Source organism: Bacillus rossius, chromosome 1, assembly GCF_032445375.1.
Source record: "Bacillus rossius redtenbacheri isolate Brsri chromosome 1, Brsri_v3, whole genome shotgun sequence".
NCBI classification, from domain to species: Eukaryota; Metazoa; Arthropoda; class Insecta; order Phasmatodea; family Bacillidae; genus Bacillus; species Bacillus rossius.
Genome location: NC_086330.1, coordinates 277,487,770 through 277,513,194, shown reverse-complemented (window position 1 = coordinate 277,513,194; position 25,425 = coordinate 277,487,770). Strand labels below are relative to the sequence as shown.

At 39.1% G+C, this 25,425-nt stretch overlaps 1 protein-coding gene across 3 annotated transcripts in view; it reads right to left on the bottom strand.

Moving 5' to 3' along the window:
- The window catches only part of LOC134527620 (ABC transporter G family member 20-like), a 197,435-nt gene that overhangs the window by 29,251 nt on the left and 142,759 nt on the right, over window positions 1-25,425 (bottom strand). For all 3 annotated transcript variants that reach the window (XM_063360464.1, XM_063360465.1, XM_063360466.1), the window contains exons 10-11: window positions 23,942-24,119; window positions 16,354-16,469 (exon numbers count right to left, since the gene is read on the bottom strand). In XM_063360464.1, coding sequence (XP_063216534.1) covers window positions 16,354-16,469; window positions 23,942-24,119 — 294 coding nt within the window. The remainder of the gene's footprint in view (window positions 1-16,353; window positions 16,470-23,941; window positions 24,120-25,425) is intronic.

The following is a 25,425-nucleotide window of genomic DNA, read 5'->3' as shown; positions in this document are numbered from 1 at the left end:
AAATGTGCTGCCTTTTCGTTGTCGGTGCTTCCAAATGTGCTGCCTTTTCGTTGTCGGTGCTTCCAAATGTGCTGCCTTTTCGTTGTCGGTGCTTCCAAATGTGCTGCCTTTTCGTTGTCGGTGCTTCCAAATGTGCTGCCTTTTCGTTGTCGGTGCTTCCAAATGTGCTGCCTTTTCGTTGTCGGTGCTTCCAAATGTGTTGCCTTTTTGTTGTCGGTGCTTCCAAATGTGTTGCCTTTTCGTTGTCGGTGCTTCCAAATGTGCTGCCTTTTCGTTGTCGGTGCTTCCAAATGTGCTGCCTTTTCGTTGTCGGTGCTTCCAGAATGTGCTTCCTTTTTGTTGATGGAGCTTCTAATTTTAATGTTGTTTTGACTCTAGTATTATAATAAATTGTTCTTGATTTGACTAGCGTATTATTCCATACGGTGCATGTATATAAGCGAGTCCTAGACAGCAGGATGCTCAGTTTTGTTACTGACGTCGGCGGTGTAAGGATCACCTAGTTTGTTTAATCTGGTTCATAAATCGCGTAATTACCTGTTCTTGCGAACTCGATGGCATCTTTACCGACTTTAACGTTGAACTCGGAGGTTGTACCATCGTCTACGGGAACCTTGACGACAGCTACGACGGAGAAGGAGCAGATCCCGTTGGCAACGATGACGTCAACATTGGAGGAGATTTCAACAGATGTGATACCACCAGCAGAAGAGACTTTAGTGCGGGTAGTGCTGACTGTACAGGAAACCTCGACGAACGCTGTTTCGCCCTCGATGGAGACTTTAATGGATGGGGAATCGTCAACAACTAACGAACATCGATGTCGTTACTGTGACAAGATTTTCTCAAACATCAGCAATGCTCGTCGACACGAGAAGAGAGAATGTGCCAAGAACCCTTATCGTAAAATGTTTGGTTGTATTAAGTGTCGCAAGCAATTTACAAGAAATGCTAATTTGAAGCATCACTTGGAGACATGTAAAGGACCTGCAGTGCGGCAGAAAGTAAAGGTTTCTATACAACAACGATGCATTGATGTGCATAAGAGTATGCCTGGAAATGATTCAGTTGCAGTAACAGCGACATCTGGTTCGGGTTTGTCTTCAACTAGGCATCCTTGTGGCTACTGCGACATGACGTTTGCATTTGCACATGATGTACGGAGACATGAGAGGAGTAAATGTACGAAGAATCCTTCTCGCATGAAGTTTCGCTGTGACGAGTGTCATAAATGGTTTACTCGAATTGATAATTTGCGCCGACATTCGATAAACTGTAAAGGTGAAGTCCGTGCGCCTACTGCTGAACTACCTGCAGCAATTACGACTCCTGAGTTTAGATTGGTGACTCGTGAGCGTACAAGTAAAAAAACTGATGTGCAGCAACCGATTGCTGTGGCATCTGAACATGAAAATAAACATAAGACTGTGATCGGAGCATTACAAGTGAACGATAATGGCTTCTACTTGGCGCAGTCTGCATTTCGTGGAACATTGAAAGACTACTATTATCCAAGTACGTTAAGTGAGTCAAAGGACATTTGTAATTTTCTTGTTGATATCAGACAGGACATAATCAATCAGCTTACTGATGACGTAGCAACAAACGGACCTTTGAAATATAACTTGTGGTTGGACTGTATATATGGAAAGCCTTATCCGTTCGATGACAAAGTGAAGAAGTGTGCATTCAAGACATCGGCTGCAGTAATTTACAGTTCTAACGATGTCAAGCAAACTGTTAAACAAGGTATCCAGAAACTCTGTCAAGAAGAGGAGGACTATGTCTGTAAAGGATCTGGTTGGACTCTGTCTTGTATAAACCGATTGGAGCTAAGAATTAGTCATTTCACGCCTATGCGGACCTAAATGTTTGTAAGATTGCTAACCTTCGCAGGTGTTCCTGTAGTAAAATAGAAATTATGTAATAAATATTATGTTTGTAAAAGAACTTGCAGTGTTTTTATTTTCGAACCTGTCATTTTTTAGGTATTTTTACATAAAAATTAAGATTATTTGCATCGATCGGGTATCGAACCGAGGACAGGAATCGATCGAATCAATATGTAAATTAATGAGTGATTTATTTAATGAATATTGGAACTTTTCCCGAATTTCTAGCTAAATAATTACGGATTTTCAAGATGGCGGCCGAATCTCAAGATGGCGGGTGTCATAGTAATAAATGATTACTGTACTCTAGCGGATAAGAACGAAACTAACATGACGTCTCGCACTCTCGCCGACGATACAATGATGATGGCTTCCAGCATCGAAGACAAGATGGCGGACATGACGTCATACTAGGTGACGATATATATGCTTTGAAAAAAAGTGGTGGGAGTCAGTCTGCTAGCACCCACCTAGGGGGAAGGATCGGTCGCCATTTTTATTTGTTTGCCCTCACCGGGTTCGAACCGAGGACTCCGAACTACGTGTCGTAAAAGTATATTTTTTATAAGTATTTTATTAAAATTTTATTAAATGAATTTTTTTATAATTTTTAAAAATTTTTTCATTAAAATCGGATAATAAATAAAAAAGTTAAAGATGGCGGCCGTACCGAAAATTGAAACTGTGACGTCATCATCCATGATGACGTCAGAGGCTTATCGGAGGCTGTCGACATGGATGCTTAAGCCTACATATGGACATTTCTAGCCGCTGGGATTTTTAAGGACTAAAAACGGGAAATTTTCCCTCGAAACAGGAATTTTTCTCTCGAAAACGGGAATTTTTGAATTGTGGAATTTTTTGAGATTTTTTGGCGGAATTTTTTTTCACAGAAATGGAAATTTTGGCGAATTTTGAGGAATTTTGGGCAAATTTTGCCCAATTTTGGCGGATTTTGAGGGTCAAAGGTCAAGGTAAAACTTGTCCCGTTACGCTGTGTCCCGTTACACTCATCCAAGATGGCCACCGTGACGTCACAATCCAATATGGCGGACCGTCTCCTCGCTCCTCAGCCTGAAGCCTGTGCCAGCTCCGGCTATTATATACTACTTTTAAGTTTTTATTATTTCATTTCCCTATTTTAAATACGGCTTGAAGGATTTGACACCAAGTCATATCAAATTTAAAAAAAGTCGAAACAACAACTGTCAGTGTTTTTTTTCTTGGGTTTTTAGGTTACCTACCCTAATGAGTTTGCTTTTGTCAACTTATACACGAAACAAATTATTACCTATATAGTGTTTTGTGCAGTGTTCATTTACCTATGATCGCTAATTATTGCATGTGACAAAATAATCTATAATATAGATATGCCTCCTATTAGACAAATCAATTTAAGTAGAAGAACCCGAAATGCCACAAACCAAGCTAATTACCGATCTAATCATGCACTACAATGAAAATAAAAATTATTATGTTTCACATGATTAACAATAAAGAGATAACTTATTTTTTTATTTATCTTTTTATTTATATGTTTTATTTAATTATATTTCTTATTCACAACACCCTATCACCAGGGTGACGGTTCTGTTCAGGATAATTTTTTGCCCCATCTATAAAATATGTAGGAACAAAAAAATTTCACATTACAAATCATTTTGACAGGACTTTATTGCAATTTAATTAGGCAGTACGAAGTCTGCCGGGTCAGCTAGTTTTCAATAAAAGTTAAATTAATGTTACGAATCCGGCTTAATGTTATGAACAGTTCTCCTGGCAAAAGGCAAAATTCTCCAAATATTTCCTGTAAAAATGTTCTCTGGCTTTAAAAAATATTTTTTTCTAAGGTTTAAACTTTCGCAAACACTATATGGTTTCCATTAAATAACATTTAGTAGTGACCACTGATATATTTAAAGCGATAAAAAAATACAGCCACCTGCAAAGAGTTTTGAATATTGTCAGAACAGAATACGTATTTTGTTGGTACCACAAAACAATTAATCATGAACATAAAACATATTTTCCAATATAGTTACAACTTGACCCTAGTTTTTTAAAATGGTGTGTATTAGGCATTTTTTCTTATTATTTTTTTCTGAGTTAATACTGATAGAAACAATTGCTTGAATCAACATTTTTTTTAAGAAAATGACACAACAATTTGGCTTTCAATACCATTTACTATTTTTGTAACCTAAATCAATATACGTGGGACAAATCTCTGAAAACCCAAATCAGCTATAGCAAAAACTTCCCGGAAACCAGACACAGCATTAATTTTTACAAATTCCACACCATAGCCAACATCCGAAAATGAAATAAAAGTTACATTCAAGAATCAGTAGGAATATTAAAAAAAACCGGCAAACATAATAAGAGATGATGGTTGCAAATTAAGCAGAATATAGGATTCACTCTTCAGAAAACCTCAAAACCAATCCCTGGATCTAATAAAAGAGAGTTAGCCTCTGGTTTGCCAAACAGCCCAGCCAATCAAAAGAAAAGAGGCCACTGATTTGCCAGCACCCCCCGTCATTCACAGAAACCCAGCTCCAATGGGACAAACCAACAAATCAACCAGATGATAGGAAGGCTGTCATTGGTCCACAGCTGCAGTCAATCGGAAAACACTCCCCTCTCAGGCAAGTGTTTTAAAATGCAGGAGAAGATGTAAAAACCTCTACAATTTACGACCTGTACAAGGATAACAAATAACGTAGCTCCTTTTGTTCTGGGAATAAGGTGAAAACAGCCCTCTGTGCTCCCTAAACATAAACTGGCTTAGCCTTCTTTTGACGAAAACTGTTTTGGAACACATCAGTTCGGTCAATAAGGCAGCCAGCAGTGTAATAACCCATGTTAATTTATTTACCGTTCACCAACACGATTAATCGATGATATGCCTGTGCGAGTGTCGGCCTGAGTCACCCATGACTTGCACATATAGGCTAACTACTCATACATGTCCTGTGTCGCAGGGGTCTCTTTGGAGCGGCTCGCACATCTCTACACTACATGCCACACCCGAGTTTAAATACGTCACTTGCAATTTCAGCACACTTACAAGCCTTTAAAGTTCACCATCACGACTCCACATCACGCCAGATAGCTGATCTAACTCCCCCGCCGACGACAGGTACACATAACTTTTCTAGCATTGCACTACAAGCCAGCGCACACACAGGCCCGTGTGCCAAACCTATCCAACAAGACAGCACCCCATCCGTTGATCCAAAGGATTCTAACAAAAGTGTTGGCGTGCAACTGCTTTACAATGCACCAAGTGAGTTATAGAAACTTCGGTTTCTGGACTCGCACACACTAAATGCCCCGGATGGCAATATGATGGATCGGCGGTAATAAACTCAGTTTGCACCAAGCAGTGGTGCAGAGAAGACAGCCTCTCTAAGGCCTAGTTACACTTTGTCAGAAAAATGTTGGTCAGACAACACTGCTTTGGGTAGTAGGCGACCTGTGGGTCGGATGTCCCGCGAATAGTGACAGGGAAAATGGTGGATGACCACATCCATGAGCAGGGAGGGGAGACAGCCATGGAGACACAGAGTGCGTAACACACACACACGAGCGAGACGACCAGGATTCACACACAAGCGAAGGACCACAAGGCAAGAGGCCGGTCCGGAACTCCGCAAGAGACAGGGAAAAGCGACGTAACTCCTTCGGGGACAACGAGGGTTTCATCACAGGCAAACTAGCACTGAAAACAAGGCAAAGAGTAGGCCCGACTGCCATAAACACCACAAACAAATTCGACCCTCTGAACCAAACAAAGCCGGACACACACCAAACCGGTACAAAGGCGTTCCCATCATGGTTCGAGAAATCTCCAAACTCAAAGATATCGTACAGTTTTTTAAATCCACACAAGAGTATAGTTCAAAAACACAGTCACTCTCATAAGGGAACTGCGACATAGTTTCAAAAACAGGGATGGATCACTCTGTCGCTAAACTACCTGAAGGATCAAAACATCCACTTTTGCGCCTGCGGACGAGCGGAACACAAAATTGGTCGTTAAGAGCATAAACACCGAAGTCTCGGAGGAAAATATAAAATAAGAGCTGTTGGAAAAAGGTTTCCAGGTGCTGGATGTGCAAAATTTCCAAATCATGCGACCGGATAACACAGAAACACGAAAGCCAAATAGCACAGGGACACTATAGCCAAATAGCACAAGGACATTTAGCGTTACCATCGTGCCTTCCAAAAAACAAAACATCCCAAATGTAAAAACGGTGTAGCTACTAGACTTCTGTCACCATCCAAAAATATAAGGGCCCGCCCACAGGACATCGCACGATGTAAAAGCCGTGGGGAGTTCAACCACACTCAGACCCGCCGCAGTAATACACAACTGTGTGTGATTTGTTGAGGTAAACATACACAGGGCACAATGCACACAGACCATTGAAGCAAACAAATGTTTGCATAAACTTCAAATCCGGAGGTCACATAGCAGCCTGGAAGTCATGCCCGATGTATCAGAAGATCGTCGCAAACAGGTGAAGCGAACAACAAACCCAGACACGGCCGACAACGCATCAGGCTCCACCTTCTAGTAGCCAGACTGAGATCCCCCTCCCCCGGCTCATGCCATTATAGGTGCTATAACGCGCACCTGTGGTAAACAAGCCCCAGCCGCGCCCGCAAACAACAGAGCTCGCCCACACGAGGAAAACCTTCACAGAAGCTGCACAAGCCTCTCAGAACAACACACACACTCCGGTGCAATAAAGGACCTACGAAGAACTTACAGAGGGATCTCTGAGCTCGCAGAAAATTTTCATTTATGTAATTTTAATTTCACACAACCACCTGTGAAATTCAGGCCGTTTTTCAAACGAATAAGAACCGAGCCAGACCTACTGGAAAGACAATACATACTCATAAATGCCATTGCAGAACTAGCTACACCTTAAATGGCGCACAATGCGGGGAAGTCTCTTCAGATTTTAATTTTTAATGCCCAAGGCCTTCATCATAAAATGTGCGAATTAGTGTAGTGCCTTTTTGTATATGGGACTGATGTCGCTTTGATTTCAGAAACATTTTTTACACCACATGTGAGATCGTAAATACCTATGTGGCTACACAGTTTACAGAACCGAACGTCCCACACACGGAGGAGGTACAGCTATTTTGATTAAAGACGTAATTCAACACCATCCGACTACTGTAAATTATTTACAATACATAGAGGGTACCAGAATAAATATCGGTTATACTTAGTACATAATTCTCATGTGTGTATGTCCGCAGTATATAATCTAACACAAGTCCCAATCATAAAGCAGGACTAAGATAAACTCATGGAGTTAAAGAAAAACCTTTTCATAGCAGGGCCCTATTTCATAAAACTCGACAGGCGTGACATATGCGACAATTATGTCAAAATTTACAAATATGTCAATTTGTAATTACAAGTGTACGTTTCATATAAAAAGAGGTTGACAGGCAAAGAATCTTAAATAGCTACAATTAAAAACAACTGTCTCATAAACACGACCGTATGTGACAATTAATTGTAGGTCAAATTTTTTTTGAGTGATGTGGCCAAAATAATTAAACTTACATTTCAAGACAAGCTTATGTTAATTTTCATTAGTTATGTATATTTTGTACCTAATTATTCGTTTCAGTTTTTGTAATAGTGGATAAATATTTGTTGATTTAATTATAATGGAAATGTCAGTGCATGATACAAAGCAAACTCATTGATATGTATATGGCTAAAAACAAAGAAACCACTTAATGTTCAAACACATGTATCAGTTCTTGCAATACTGCAATAGCCTCTGGATCAGCTGCGTCAACATCCTCATGAGCTTCCCCAGTGTCGCCTTCTACATTTTCATTGTTTTCATATGGTTCATACACCTCTGATCCTAGGCGTTTCTCAATGTTATGCACAATTATACAAGACAACATAATGTTACATGCTGACACTGGCTGTATGCTCAGATGATTAAGGCATGGGAACTTCTCTTTTAAAATACCAAGCGAATTTTCCACCAGTCGTCTCGTAGATTTAAAGGCTCGAAGAAAACTTGTAAGAGCATTTGTCCGAGGTATTTGTACTGGGATATTTGGTGTAATAAGCCACTTTTTTAATCCATATCCACTGTCTCCCAGTAATATTGCATGTGGAAATGGTCTCCATCCATTTTCCCACTGTTGTGACAACGATGAACATCGTAGTACTCGTGCATCATGTACTGAACCGGGCCACCGAGCACTGGCATACAAAAATTCTAGGTTAGGTCCACACACTACCATTATATTGATTGAATGGTTGCCATTCCTGTCTACAAATGAGACTTCATTATCATGTGGGGCATCTATCTTGATCAATGACCCAACAACAACTCCAGCAACCCTTGGAATGTTTGCTACACTCATGAAAAGCTGTGGAATTGCTTGGCCAGATTCAGTTGGCCAGTGAACCTCTTCTCCAAGAAAGGTGTGAACCAGTAAGTGACATAACTTATTTACACATCGGTGGATAGTGGCTTTTGATAAGCCATGTGCATCTGCATTTACATGATATTGTGCTCCTGTGCCCAGCCAATGCAATGCGCACAAAAGTTGTTCTTAAACAGTAAGAGCATGATTTATTTTTGTTTCTGTCCGCAAATGTTGCCCTAACCTATTTATAATGTATTCAGCTGTTACCTTGCCAACGCGGAATTTCTCTTTGAAGACAAAGTCACTGAAATTGAAGGTTAGGTTAATCTGTGGCCTAAAAACTCTTCGAACTCGTCTTTCTCTTTCTTCATCACTCCCGCTACTGCTACTGCTGCTACTACTGTCCATTATGTCCAATCACATCAAATTAACCCAATATTTTAACACACTATTGCACTGCTGTTATTACCAATCATTAGGTGACACTTAATGGTTTACCTGTCACTTCCACTCTGACAATTCTACAAATTTGTAAAATTGTTACATACAATTTACATATCTGCGTTTCATAAAACAGTATTACCTGTCAGATGTGACACATTTGTCACATTTTTACCTGTCAGCTTTAAACTTTTATGAAACAGTTATATGTCAAATTGTCATACATTTATACATATTTGTCGTGACATATGTGTAGACTTGTCAAATTTTATGAAACGAACATATGTCGAATTGTAAATATGTCTGACAATTCATTGTCACCTGTCACCTGTAGAATTGTAACGTTTATGAAATAGGGCCCTATGTGGCTACACAGTTTACAGAACCGAACGTCCCACACACGGAGGAGGTACAGCTATTTTGATTAAAGACGTAATTCAACACCATCCGACTACTGTAAATTATTTACAATACATAGAGGGTACCAGAATAAATATCGGTTATACTTAGTACATAATTCTCATGTGTGTATGTCCGCAGTATATAATCTAACACAAGTCCCAATCATAAAGCAGGACTAAGATAAACTCATGGAGTTAAAGAAAAACCTTTTCATAGCAGGGCCCTATTTCATAAAACTCGACAGGCGTGACATATGCGACAATTATGTCAAAATTTACAAATATGTCAATTTGTAATTACAAGTGTACGTTTCATATAAAAAGAGGTTGACAGGCAAAGAATCTTAAATAGCTACAATTAAAAACAACTGTCTCATAAACACGACCGTATGTGACAATTAATTGTAGGTCAAATTTTTTTTGAGTGATGTGGCCAAAATAATTAAACTTACATTTCAAGACAAGCTTATGTTAATTTTCATTAGTTATGTATATTTTGTACCTAATTATTCGTTTCAGTTTTTGTAATAGTGGATAAATATTTGTTGATTTAATTATAATGGAGGTGTCATAAACAGTAAACACACCGACTGGGGATACCCTTAAACAAAAAAAAAATTGTAGGATTCTACACGACCATGCATCCAAAACGAATTATGTAATATTTGCCCCCGACTCTCCGACATGCTATCCAAATGAGAGTGCTCCAGACATTTTAGATACAGCATTACCAAACATTCAAATACTCAAATAAATATGGAAACACTAGATGAACCTAACCAGTACTAACACAACTAACATTCAATGCTATCCACAATATACAGAGTTTTAATAGTAATTAGAGAATTACAGACTGGGATGGCTTTAATGAAGAGCCAATAGAAACATTCACTCAACACCCAGAAATAAATTCCCCTGAAGACATAAACCCACAAGTAAAACTTTTCACCGGTACAGTAAACAACGCAATTAAAAAAACTCCCGTTTTGATACAAAGAGAAATTTCACAAGGTTAACTACCCCATTTCAGACTTTCACATAACTTTAAGAAGACAGGCTAGAAACATAGCACAAAGGCGCCCGTCCCCCCTCAAGTAATGCAGAATACAACAGACTCAATAATTTAGTAAAACGTTAACTAAAACAGAAAAAAAAAATCAATTTGGACACCTGATCACCGAAGTTGGTACAAAACCACAGGAGAAGTGGCGACTAAGGGCCGGTTTTATGACCCCCGGCTAAAGTTCCGGCTAAAATTTAACCGCAGGCTAGCTCTTATTTCGGTTTTATAACTCCCTGTTAACGTCTACCTTCCAGTTAAAGTTCCGGCTAACCTAGCGGGTGGATGAACCGGCCGCTAGCTGCTTAACCGGAGGTTAAGCAACAGAAAATAAAATGGCGATGTATCAGGCGAGGTTAGTTGTTGATAGTGATGATGACTATTTGAGGAATTCTATTGAATATTTGGAGGATGCGATGGAATAATTTATTACTAAATATAAAATGCTTCGCCGTATTCGTCAAAGTTTTATTAAAAATTACATGTCATGAAAGTGTAGTCACGCTTTTCTATTCTCGTCGAGTCGTGTATTATTATTTGACTTTAATCGATCACGAAGTACATAAACGTATGCAATGTATATAAACTGAAATGTTCCTGCTTAAGAATATGTGTAAATAAATGAATTTTAAAATTGAAAAACGAGGGTTATTATTACCTATAAAATGCGTGTTTTCGTGGAAGTTGTATCTGTGCATTTATTATTTATCGTAATACAGTGGACATATGCCGGGAATGAAATGCACTTCATACGACTTCAGACGTGGTTATAGTTCAATGAATACAATTGAATGTGAAAATAAATGTTACCCAATTATCCCTTCCCTATCTTACAAACCTTTAGGTACTTATTATCTACCTGCCACGCAAGTGCAAAACGAAAACAGCACTGGAATTATTCTGTTTCCCGTATCCAAGTTTATCCCTTGATCCTATCGGCATGACCCTTTATATGTTGGTCTTGTTTTACATTAGACTTGCTGTTTTAATTTAGAATGTTGAAAAATCATGTACATAACTCAAAATACCTAACATATCACGATACAAACAAATTATGTCAGGTCTTGTAAAAATGTATTTCTTTCGTATACCTACATTTTACAATCATAATTAATTCCCTAGTGAAAATGTCTAGGATCTCTCGACCTACGAAATTAAAACAGCAAGCATCCTATACCACAAACTAATTCCATTAAGGATCAGATTAATTTGGATACGTGATACGAAACTATTAGTACAAAAATGAAACCTACACCAGTGAAATGAAAATCGACAAGTATTTTCCCGAAACAGGGTCTATATTATTTGATTATGAAATAAATTTATGAAAGAAATAAGTGTTCTCTAGCAAAAATGTCATCCGTATTTATTTGTTTGTATAGAATTACTTCGTTAGTTTTGGCTCAATATATAACCTAACAAAATCATGAGTTTCAATACAAGAGTAAAGTTGAAAACACACGGTTTTGAATCGTAAATTGTGATTTTATGGTTTAATTCAAAGCAGGTTTGACGTTGAAGTAGTTTTTGGTTAATTTAATTATATCTGTTGCAAGATAAAGTTCGCGGCATATTTCTTTACTGCAGCTGTAAACATTCCGAATCACAATACAAACAAACAGCTGACTAACATTCTACCAGGAAAAAAAACTGTCTCGCAACAAAAGTTACTAAATTCTGGTTTATTTCATTACCAACACACCCATTATTACACCACACGCTTCGTCAGGTTCCGGTTAGCCAACTGCAGGCTAAGTATGGGTCATAATACACCACTCGTTCGTTAACCGGAGGCTAGCCTAAGCTGAAGGCTAGCTAACCTGAAGATTTAGCCGGAGGTCATAATACCGGCCCTTACTCGTAGACTCCGCAGTAAAAATAAATTCATTTTAACCTCAGAAATCATCTCTGCCACTGGGGCTAGATACACAGCAGACTACAAAGCCAATGCAATCGCAGATAGGCCGGAAAAAAAAATTCCCTCCAAACACTGATATAAATGACAGGCAATTTAAACTCACAGTAACACAAGCTGTAAATAATTATTTACAAGAAAGCACAAAATCTGCACCAGAAACTATTGATTAAGGAAACTACTTAAATTAATAAAAGTCAGCTCTAATAAAAAAATGAGTAGGAACTGACACTATGACCTAAGAAGCCCTTAAAAAGACATCTACAATAAGCACTTGAATATTTAATGGTGATATTCAATATTTGTTTTACATATACAACTTACCCAGACTCCTGGAAGCTCGTTAAAATAATAACAATGCCAAAATCAGGGAAGAACCCAAAACTTCTAGAAAATAGGCGTCCTATTTGCCCTTTAAATAGCACGAGAAAAATTTTTTTGAAGAAAACACTTGTATCACGATTAAAAAAAATATGCAGAGAAAAACAACATAGTTCCTAACATTTAGTTTGGCTTCAGGAAAGGCCATAAAACAATTCACGTTCTAAGTAAAATAATTGACGGCACCACTTATGGTTTTAATATTCCTTTAAAAAAATACACCATGATGACCATGTTAGATGCGTAAAAAGCTTTCGACATGGTATGGATTCCGGGTTTAATACAAAAACTCATAACTTTTAATTTTTCCGACACATACATTTACCTCGTAGCCCACTATCTATGGCGTCGTAAATTCTATGTTGCTCTGGTCGGGGCTAAATTAACCCCTCGAGACATAATGGCTGGGGTACCTCAGGGCTCCTCTCTCTGCCCCTTTTTTTATAATATATACACAGCGGACATCCCTAAAAAAAAATGCCTACGTGAAAATATACGCGGACAACACATAAATTATTAATCAATCTGTTAATTTAAAATATGACATGATATGTGTTTAGCCACCGTTAACAGCCTTAGGACAATTCTACACTCTATGGCGAATCAAATTAAACGCAACTAAATCATCAATACTAACGCAGAGGCAAAGCTGAAATTAAACTTCAAATTTTTAAACAGGCTATTTCCAATATCACTGAGGCCAATTAACTAGGCTTATTACTAGAGAGATCTTTCGTCTGGAACAAACAAATAAAAAAACAACCAATATTGCAACAGGAAACCTGTACCCTATGCTTAAAGCTCCCAATTTACCACGCCGGAAAAAGCTCCATCTTTAAACGCAAATTGTATGCTCACAGATTCTCTATGGATGTGAGGTAAAGGGCTGCGCTGCACAATCCTGTATTAAATGACTTCTGGTAATGCAAAAACAACTTCCTAAGAGCTGTAAACTGCACCCGACCCACCAGCAATTAAGCCACACAAAATGCTCCTAAATTCCGTAAATTACAGAAATACTTTCAGAAAATAATAACACATTTTACCTTGATCTACCGCAACATGAAAACATTCTGTTATAGTCAATCAAATTTACGACCCGTCCGAGCAACGAAAACACTAATAAAAAATTTAAACAATTAGATTAAATTAAAACTTCCGAATGGGAGTTAAATCAACCTCAGGTTTAATTTTTTTTCGATATAAAATCTACCACTGGGTTTAAGTAATTCAAAATGGTCCGAAGCACGCAAGTCAGTCTCCTAGGGCTATCTGCTTGTTGTGCTATGGCTGACTCCCATGTCCGATAGGCACAGCGCGCCTGGCAGGCCTCAAGTCCAGTGCCGGCTGTGTTTCTGAAAGGCATAGGATTTTGAATTACACAAAACAGTTCCCTGCCTAGAGGAACTAAAAATATAAAATACCCCCAAAAAATGAAAAGAAAACCAAACAAATATTTATAAAATTTATTAAAAAAAAACGGACGAAGGCTCTCTGCCTGAGTACTACCTGATCGTGAACTGTACAGGGATAACTAACAACACACCTTATTTTGTTCCAGGGAAAATATGACAACAGCTCTCTGTGCACTCTAAACAATAAATGGCTTAGCCATTATTTTATGCCAATAATAATGATTATCTCGGCACCATCTAATGTAAATATTTATTCATACTTTTGAGCTGTGTTCAGGGACTTACATTTATTTATTTTTTCATACGTACAATGGGGCCCTTATTACTTAAGCATTAGGCACCGCCCACTGCTAGCGCTACTGTGCTAGCTGCTGGTAGCACCACGATAGCAGCGTGGTGGATTTCCCCGTCCGCCATCACGTCTGGCTTTAAGCGCCTGGCGCAGGCGCTGCGTCTTTCGTTACATCAGGGACAAGCACGGCGGTGCTGTGCATCCGGCCTGCGGAAGCATGGTTCCCATCCTATACCCGCCTTATCTTTTCTCGCCACGACGTCGGTATCATATCTCTCCTCTCCCTCCAACCTAGTCTTGCCCGCCATCTTGTCACCTACCCCCCTTTTGTTTTCCTACTCTTAATAAATACTTAGCAACCACGATCCTTGCCTTGGACACCGTGCGACGCCTGTCGGACTGTCCTCGAATTAATTTAAGGCCTCTGGTAGTGCTAGTTATTGCCACCAGGGAACACTACCTCTCGGCACATCCTCTAACTCTACTCTAAACCCGAGGCTCTACCTACTGTTAGCCGCGTTGCGCTGGCTTTACCCTCAATGCTAAACCCTAACTTTCTAGCTTGTTTATCTTATTTTGCCGCTCATGTTTATTCGTTAATTTTCTTGTTTTCTACCACTGCACGGTTGGGTTTATGGCAGTGGGTTTATGCTGGTTCGGGAGATGGTAGGGCCTCGTTTTGCATCAGCTATCTCCCTTTCTGGGCTGCCTCTCCCGTGTCTCCTGCGTGGACTCCTGAGATGCGCCCCTCCGCTACTGGCCGCGGCTGCCTGAGCACTGCTCTGAGGCCCGCTGAGCCCTCGCAGCGGCCGGCGCGCAGCAGCTAGTCCCAGAGGAGTGCGATCCCTGTGTACTCTTTAGAACATTTTAAAATCAATTGCGGGCTATCTTGCTTACAAAAATTATAGTCTTAGGACATTAAGTAAGGAAGTCATAAAGTCAAATTTTAAATTTAATCTTTACTGTAACTGGCCAGATTCCAGATTTTGATAGTTATTACGTACTAAAAGTCATTATCTTTTTTTATAGAAAAACTTTAACAATTTACGTAATTACAACGTGATTGTGATCTCTCAAAGTAACTTCCAAAACCACAAATGTTTCATAACCTAACTTACTAAAATGTAACAGACAAACCTAGTTGTTATTTACTATTAATTCATTTCTTCTTCTAGTTTTACGATCCACAAGTTGATGACCTGATTGTCAGTCGGTAGCTGTAAATTTTACCTTGGTTCATTACTTCCATATCTGTGGTGTTCTACATAATTTATAATTTTATTTGTGGATTATAACCAAGAAATATTTCCTGTAATTATATATATGTATATATATGGAAGTAGTGGTACACTCTGACCACAAATGTTATTGGAACGCAGCAGTTCGGTCCATAAGACGGCCAATAGTGAGTTAACCAAAGTAAATTCTATACCGATCATCAAAAGGACCACGCGAAAATACGCCTGTGCGAGTGTCGGCCTGAGTCACCCGTGACATGCACATACGAGTTAGCTATCCATGTATGTCATGTGTTCTAAGGGGCTCGTAGGAATGGCTCGCACAGCTTTACACCACAGCCACACCCGAGATTTAATAGGTCACTTGAAATTAAAGCACCCTCACAAGCCTCTGATGCTCACCATCACCAAAATGACACTACATCACGCCAGTTAGCCGTAATAACTGGTGGGGAGCTTCCCTCCCCCGCCGATGACACAAAATCCTAATTTATTTTAGCATTACACTACAATCCAACGCACACACAGGCCAAACATATCGCACAAGACACGCGCCCCGCCCGTCATTCCAAGTCATTCTACAACAGTGCTGGGTGCACCTGAATTACAATGCACGAAGCGAGTTATTGAAACTAACTTTGGTTTCTGGCCTCGCACACACTAACTGCCCTGGATGGCAATACGATGTATCGGCGGTAATAACCTCAGTAGGTAACATTACCCTGATGGTGGTGACTGCAACATCGACTGAAACGTCGGTGATGTATTCGCCTTGGAGGCGTCTACATCATAGAAGGCAAGCAACTTCATTTCATTACATTTTATTTTTATTAATTAATGATGAAAACAAAATACACAAACAGAAGTTTCTCAGTTATTTACTTACCCGTAGAGGTAGATGTACCAATTTTGGATTGTAACCACACGATTCAGCAATTTCCTGCATAAATGTTTGATATTTTCTAAACAGCTGCGCTTGCAAGTAATGACTCGTTATGAAATCTGCAACAAAATAATTATTATGTTAGTCTGAAAAATTGCAATCGTAAATATATTTTTTACGAACGCTAGAGACAAGACCAAAAGTGTTAAGCTTTATGTGCGGAGAACTGCTGGGTTTGTAAGTCATAGCCCAATTAAAAAGTCCAGTTTTATTTATTACTAATGTATACACTATACATTTTATTACTTCACTCAAGATTTCTATCCACAACAATTAGTGGCTCGCTCTTCTGTCCGCCTCTGCCCGCTTCCTTCGCACTCTCACCCACACCACGCCGCAGTACAGTCCTCAACTATCGCTCGTCGCACCCGACTGGCTCGCCAGGCCTTCTCGCAGGCATCGCCTCCTGATAGGTCCTCTTCACATCTGCTGATCGCACGGATATCGCCAGTATCAATCCCCGAGGGGGAGACTCTCTCCCCTACTCAAAGGAGTGATACTGGCGATACCCGTGCGATCAGCAGATGTGAAGAGGACCTATCGGGAGGCGATACCTGCGAGAAGGCCTGGCGAGCCAGTCGGGTGCGACGAGCGATAGTTGAGGACTGTGCTGCGGCGCGGCGTGGGTAAGGCGGGTTACACACATATTCATCTCGCACGGTGCGACTAGCATTTTTCTTGCTACTAGCATGCAGCTCGAAGAATAACCTGTGTTAATCACGTGGAGCTTACACACATATGCGACTGGCACGGTGCTACTGGCATCGTGCAGCTCAAGTGCTAGTCGCATGCAGCGTGCAGCACCACAGGAACCGATCGGTCGGTGTTTTTGCGCTGCATGCAGCGTGCGTCTTGAGTTGGCGCATGCGCAGAACACATTTCCAAGTCGCATGGCCATACGCAGACAGCCCTGACGCTCTCGTTCCTACGTGTACTGTGTTGACAAGTGCGGAAAGTCACTTTTTGAATAGCTTGAGTTTGTTATTAGTAATTTGTAATTAAATAGTGAATAAAATTGTGTGAATAGTTTGTTGTAATAATTAGAAATGCCTTTTCCGGAGGACGAAAAAACAAATATTGAATTTGTTTTAGCTGTGGAGGAGACTCCAACACTGTAAAATTTTAAGTTGAAAGAATACAGTAACAGAAATGAGAAGGACAAGGAATGGAGACTTCTTGCATCGAACTGAGCGCCAGAACGTCCCCACCTCTCTCACCTTGCCACTAGCACGTGCCACGACCATGCAGCCTGCATTCATCTCGCACAGTGCTACTGGCATCAAAAATGCTAGTCGCACCGTGTGAGATGCATATGTGTGTAACCCGCCTTAGTGTGCGAAGGAAGCGGACAGAAGAGCGAGCCACTGTCGAGCCAAGCTCCAGTGGAAAGTGTTAATGTTTCAATGACCAGTGTAAGACTAATTGTTGTGTACAGAGATCGTGAGTGCAGTAATTAAATTTATAGTGAAGACATTAGTAATATATAAAACTGTACTATTTAATTGGGCAATGACTTACAAACCCAGTACTCTCCACGTAAATCGTAACAATATTTTATAAGGTTTTCAATAAAATTAACTGTAACCTATATATGAAATACTGCTTGAAAATGCATCATAAATGGCATGGTAAAAGGTAACCCATGTACTTGTGTTCCTCACATGGATCAGATACTTAAGAAGATATTTAAAATTTTTAGGTTATATATGCAATCCTGCAATCATAATACATTTTAATTAGTGTAAACTGCTTTCAATATTCAGTCAAATTAGACTGCAAATTTGTGAGAACTACCTAGTGATAGGTCGTATCACAATTTTCTAGACTTCAAGTCTCAAATAGTACCTGCCTCAAATCCGAATATTTGCCTCAATTATTTACTTGAAATTAAATCTATACACACACGTTTTGGTATTGAAAAATTCAAATCTTTAAGTGCTCGTTTCACGAACTACATAAGTTCCCCAAATCTATAAATATCATAATTTTATTTACGCAATTACGTATTAAATTGTAGGGGAGACCGGGGCAGGTTGTAACAGTGTTTGTATTTAATTTTTTTTGTGTTCATGTATAATACCTAAGAAAAATATTTACTGGGCAAATTATGAAAGAGCCCTTCTTCTTCCATCTCAGGTATTTTGGAAACAATCCTTCAGCTATTTTTTGCTGCACAAGGGGAAAACCGCTTAAGAGAAAAGTGTTACAACCAGCCCCGCTCTGGGGCTGGTTGTAACAGACCCTGGGGTTGGTTGTAACAGTCTTTAAAAGTGTTTAAAAATTGAAATCCAGGAATTATTTACAATTTATTGTGAACCATACAGGAAATATTAAACATATAGGGGAGAGTTGGGTAAAACAGGGTAGTTGGGTAGAACGGGGTACCACTGTTATTTTCCGTACACGTGCTGCTATCTGTGTGTACGTTTGGTAAGTTACTCCTCTACACGTCGTCACTAGAGTGAGGTAGTATGAAGTGTCGCACAGTATTATTTCGTGCGTAATAATGGAAATTACAAATTTATGATGTTTCACTAAAATGTTTAGCGTGTATTGGCTATACAATATTTAATCAGTGGTTGCAGATATATTTTATGGTAAGTTGTATTCAAGTAAAGTATTATATTTGCTATGTTGTGCCATAGTAACCGATGTAATTGACGGGTGTTAAGATTTTCTGTTGTCGTTTTTGCTTGAGAACCTGCATGTAGGGTAAAACAGGGTACACAGGTAATGGGTAAAACGGGGTAGTACCCCGTTCTGCCCAACCAGTTTCCTGTTTTAACCATTTTTTCGATCAATTGTGCAAATGACTTTTAAAATTAAAAACAGTTTTTTTATGGATACTAAATGTTATACAGAGTTACCTACAGTACATTTATACAGTCACCCAAAAGACAACAACTGACCGAGCTAACCCCAGACCTTCAGAACCGAGTGGAAATGACACTGTCGGTGATATTCCACTAACTGCTGCAACAACTGACCGAGCTAACTCCAGGCCTTCAGAACCGAGTGGAAATGACACTGTCGGTGATATTCCACTAACTGCTGCAACAACTGACCGAGCTAACTCCAGGCCTTCAGAACCGAGTGGAAATGACACTGTCAGTGATATTCCACTGACTGCTGCAACAACTGACCGAGCTAACTCCAGGCCTTCAGAACCGAGTGGAAATGACACTGTCGGTAATATTCCACTGACTGCTGCAACAACTGACCGAGCTAACTCTAGGCCTTCAGAACTGAGTGGAAATGACAGTGCAGGTGATATTCCAGTGACTGCTGCAACAACTGACCGAGCTTACACAAGGCCTTCAGAGTCCCATGGAAATGTCAGTGTTGGTAATATTCCTGGGACATCTGGTTTGGTATCTTCACCAACTGAATCTCGTTTAGGCCTATCTGATAAAAACAATCGTAATGCTTCATCAAACAGTAGCTTCACAATTCCACCGACTACAGTGATGCCGATTCCCCATGCCAAAAGAAACCTGCATAAGGAAGAGGACGACGACGTGGCAAGGCAGCTGTGCTGACCGACTCGCCATATAAGAACGAACTAATTATTATTCAGTCAGCTTCACCAAAATCTTTAAAAAGGAAAAATGCTGGTGTGTCTAAATCTCAAAACAGTTCTAAAAAACATAAGAATAAAGAAGACAGCAACAAATCCATACCAACAGTAACTTTGCGTGTGTCTGATGATGATGACGTTCCTTGCATGTATTGCGCTGAACAGTTCTCCACTTCAAAATCAGCCGAAAGTTGGGTGCAATGCTTAAAGTGTCATTCTTGGAGCCATGCAGGATGTGCTGGTGTAGACACAGATGACTATAGGCCATTTGAATGTGATTTCTGCCAGTTTTGAATATAGACTCTGACCTTATTTTGTGTTCTGACGGGCCTACTAAGACATATTAGGCTAATTAAACAATCATATGTTTTGTCAGATATTTGGGTTAACCGCATATGCAAGGTTGTGTTATAGATAATTAGATTATGCTATTAGACTAACCACTTCCTCAAAATTAACAGTGTTATGTTATTGTTGTTCAAACAATGTTTGTGATTTTCCGCAAACCAATGTTTTGTGAAGTTTTACTGCAAATACAGAGGAACATGTAAGGTGAAGGCTTATAATTAAATTTTTTTTAATTCTCATATTTTTACTGACAATTGTATTTATTTGTCATATTACATGATGTTCAGAATTTTTTATAATGCACATACGTAATCATTTAAAAATCTGCTTTCTGTACCCCGTTTTACCCAACCAGTTGGGTAAAACAGGGTAGTGTGCATACATTCAAATAATGAAAAATCTCTGCAATAATAATATTTCAGAAGACACAGTACTAGTTGCAGAATTAAACTCACATTCTAATCTACGCATGCTGATGGTTTCAGACAGATACCGCAATATTAAAACAATAAATTAAAGCGATTTATACTAAGTACCCCGTTATACCCTACTCTCCCCTACTTGTTTTTACATATTTGGTAGAACGAAAAAGTCTTTATAATGCATAGTAGGTACCTAATGCTTACTCGAATATTCCATCTGATTGACAGTTGTGACAAACATACTTTTTCGATATTTTCGCACAAGAAAAGTGTGACCACAATTGGCAGTCCAAACAACGAACCCACTCCTAACCAGGCTTGCTTGAAGAAAATGGTTCTAAACACACTAAACAAAAACATTCACTGTCGTCCTCTGATGAGCTGCTGTCACTTTGTAATGAATTTCGTTGTTTTGGAGGAAGTTTTGGCTTAGCTTTAACACGTCTGCACATTTGTGGTAATTTCTTCTTTCCTTTCAGGAAGACCCGATTTCTTCGTTTCTCATATTCTTCCTCCAGCGCATTATTTTCCAGAGTGTCTGTCAAAATGGCACTTTTCCTTGTTTTTCTGCCACCACTTTTTTCCTCGGTGTGGATTTTGGAAGTGGCTGGAATGCTTCCGGCGAAAACAATTCTGGCTCGAGTGAATTATTAGGACATGCTTGAGTTTGATAATCTGGAGATTCCCTTGCCATATCATGTGAACAACTTGGTGCTACGTCTGGATTTGGTCTGTCCGTCACAAACGAAGGAGCAAAATCTGTATTATTAAATATGTCTTCGTTGTAAGGAAAAATTCCACATTTCTCAAATCCTTGTTGGGTGTTGTAGCTAGCTGGAAAGCTATTTTTAAGATCGATGGAATATCATAGATTGTCATCGGCTTAACTGTTGCCTCTGGGGTTTTGTTGTTCCTTAACCATGCATACATTGCTGTATTTATCTGTCTCTTTGTGGTGAAAAGACACTTTGATCAAGTGGCTGAAGCCGATGAGTGCAATGAGGTGGGAACGATAACATAACTATGCCATTTTGTTTCGCAAAATCTAGACAGACGGAGGATATGTGTGACTGATGATTGTCTAAAAGTAGGAGGACTGGTGTCTTTAAGCTAGGACGAACACAAGCGACAAAATGCTTAAGAAAAATCAAAAACTCGCCTTTTGTTGTCCATCCAGACTTATTTGCAGCACCTATACACCCTGTTGGACCATCTCTGATGAAGTGATCGTAATACCTGACTCTAGGAAAGATGAACATGGGTGGAATAGAATAATTGCCTGCAGCATTCACTGCCACAGTTAAGGTAACCAACTGTCCTCGTTCGGCTGATGTCATCGCTCCAACTTGTTTAACCACTTTCATTGCTATAATTTTGGAAGGATTTGAAAGTAGTGACCCCAGTTTCATCTACATTCCAAATGTCATTTGCTGTGAAAGAGTTGTAACAGTCGACGGGGTTGGTTGTAACTTATTTGAGTTGTTACAACCTGCCCCAAATGACACTACTAGAGAATTCATACATTTTGACAAGGTAGTATATATATAATTTAAATGCCAATAACGTATATGCCAAGCAAGTGTTTAGAATATGTATGTACTCCAAAGACAGTTTTTAAACAATGTAAACACAAATTACAATAATTATGAATATTAAACGGTAAATATTTATTCAACTTGTCGAAAAACAGTATTTCTCTTCTTGTTTCTAACGAGCGTGTCTGACCGGCGATATGTTGCCATTCACACCGAGAGCAACTACAGGCGCTCCCGTGACTAAATGGAGAAGACTCTCTGGTGACTGGTTGTGGAACTAACTGTCGTGTTAAAACCTGCCCCTGTTACAACCAGCCCAGGTCTACACTTTATTAAGGAAAACTTTGAGTGTGCGTATGGAAAACCACACAAACAGGTGTTTTAATATTCACAGTATTCAATGATGAATTTTTTGATTAACAAGGTTTTTCCAAATTATTTCTCTGGATCTTTTTCCTGGAATATTTAAACTTTTAAACACTACAGTTTAGACTGTATTTGAGTGTTTGAGGACTCGACAGCCTGTCCTCGTTAACATGTATGATACTTATATCTGTGGAATTGCAGTTTATTTAAGTGACTGATTTCAAGACATCAACAGTTTTGTAACAATGTTTCCAGTTACTACCAGTAAAATGAATTATTATTGCAATTTAATCTAAGTTGATGATTTTAAATTAACTATTTCTAAGAGAAATTGCAGAAAATTTAGAAAACCTTGACACATTTCATTTGTTACAAAAATAATTATTATAGATGTAGCTATCAATAAAGTTTTGTAAGTAATTCATTATTGATATATATATATATATATATTAACATATATATAACGACTGAGGTACAGGCTTCAGGTTGTGGTGCAGGGCGTAAGGCAATAATCTGAATATTGCCCCTCTCTGAGGAATATTTTTAGGAAAAAAATGTGAAATTTTTTCTCGGAAAGGAAATTTTTCCCTCTAGATATAGAAATTTTGGGGCATTTTTTTTAGGATTTTTGAGTCGTTGTTGAAGACTTAAATGGGAATTTTCCCTACAAATTTAAGATGGTAACCTGAAGGCTGCGACCGAGTTACCAATACTAATAGCCTACTACTTTCGGCAGTAGCTAGTATTGTGAAATAATCAATTAGTATTTAATTAAATTTAAAATTGCCATAAAAAAGATAAAAATATAATCAAATAATCTTTTTTTTTGTTTATACCAGGTTGTGTTGGTATTGAAATTTAGCCTTTATTGTAAACATTTGTGCTTAGGTGTATATTATAAAGAAGCACATCATATTTTCCTTTGTATTTTATAGAAATAATAAATCTTAATTATGTATATATACATTAAAAAAGATTTTTATGAACTGTATTATATTTGAAAATAAGGAAATTATTACTATTAGTATTAATAAAATAAAAACCAAAATTTCAGTCTGCAGAAATAAAAGTTTTGTTTTCTTTTTTATTTTAACGTCTCCATTTGATCTTACTCTATTTTATGTGGTAGTTTTTTTTTTTTTTAGCTAAACCGTATTAATTTCAAAAGGGTACTTAAACGTTTTGCTTCAGCACTCATTATTAAAGGATCCTTTGGCTAAGGCTGGATAGGTAAGGAACGCAACCCTAGGCTGAGGTCGGCTCCGTCGCGGCACTCTGCCCACCCGTCATGTCCAGCCGCACCAGCGCGTTGCTCTGCTCGACCGTGTCGTCTGAAGGGGCGACGTCTGGCCGGGCCCGCTCGGCCAGGGCGGAGGTGTAGTTCTCATTGAAGTAGAGGCTGCCCCAGGCCCTGCCACGGCGCACCGCCTCCGCCGCCAGCTGCCGGTCGCTGAACAACTCCTGCGAGCACCCGCACGCTAGCCTCCAAGTGCATCGTCTGTATCCTTGGTTCACACGTCTCCAATATTGTGGACAAAGGATATGTGGAATTATTTTACAAGTGCATTCACTGGGGATTGAGCTGGGTGTGGGCCACAATCGATTTAGTAATTAGATATTGGAAACAAATACAATTGTTTTTAACTTTTATTAGAATTTTTTGGCCCTAATGTAAAGATTTTCAAGTTGATAGTTAAGATCAATGTCGTGGCCTCAAATGGGACCTCTGAGAAAAATGACCCCAATTTGAGGAATATTATCCTCTTTGAGGAAATTTGTCTCGCTCTGAGGAAAACTTTCTGTCTTTGAGGACTCTTGCCGCCCTCTGAGAAAATGTCCCCTCGAAATTTTTTTTTTTTAGGAAAACTAATAGGAAATTGTCACTCACAAAGGGAATTTTTCACTCGAAGTAAGAAATGTTTGGCCATTTCATGGATTTTTGAAACTTTGGTTGGGATTTTGGTTGAAATTTAACCTGAAAAAAAATCCCTACCATTTCCAACAATTTTTGTCACATTCGAAGAACATATAATTAGAGACCGAAAAATGCATAGATTAATTTCATGATCTGCTATTGTTTCGCTGTAAATATGAATGATTGTGCGCCAATTATATATACTCAAAAAAATAAGTATCGAATCACAAGTAATCCTGTAGAGATGCTTCAAAAAGCCAGCAGCCAGTGAACAGGTGACGGCCCGAGTATGCAAAGGATCGTAGAGTCCATTGAATAAGTGAATTTTTCCAGTTCCTACACATAATGTTTGTTGCTGAGGTTGTCTACAAACACAGTTGACAACTCAATAGTGAGAGAGAAAAATGTGTGAGCGTGGAGCACGCGTGAAACAAGTGAAACTTCTGGTTTATTAGGTATAGATAGAAGTAAATTATTATTATCTTTATCACTGAACAAATGAAAATAATTGAGAATATTAAGGCTGCGGGTATGATCTGAAGAAAAATATGGTAGCGTAAATCGTTACGAAAACTTAGTTACGAGAATTCCGTAGCATCACTCCTGCGTCATTTCTACCTCTCACATGTAGTCTTCCTATCAAGCCGTTACAACTAGCATATACTCGTAGCATGCTGTGCTATCTACCCATCTCCCCCTCCTTTACCGTTTACCCTTTAGACCGTAAGTTCAGGCGTTAGAGTGCCGTCACCGCTGACGCACTATCGTCTCTACCGGTTCCCCCACCACATACATAACTATTCCCTTCATGCAATCGGAATTTTCGTAATGCTCAAGAATAGTATCCCCCAC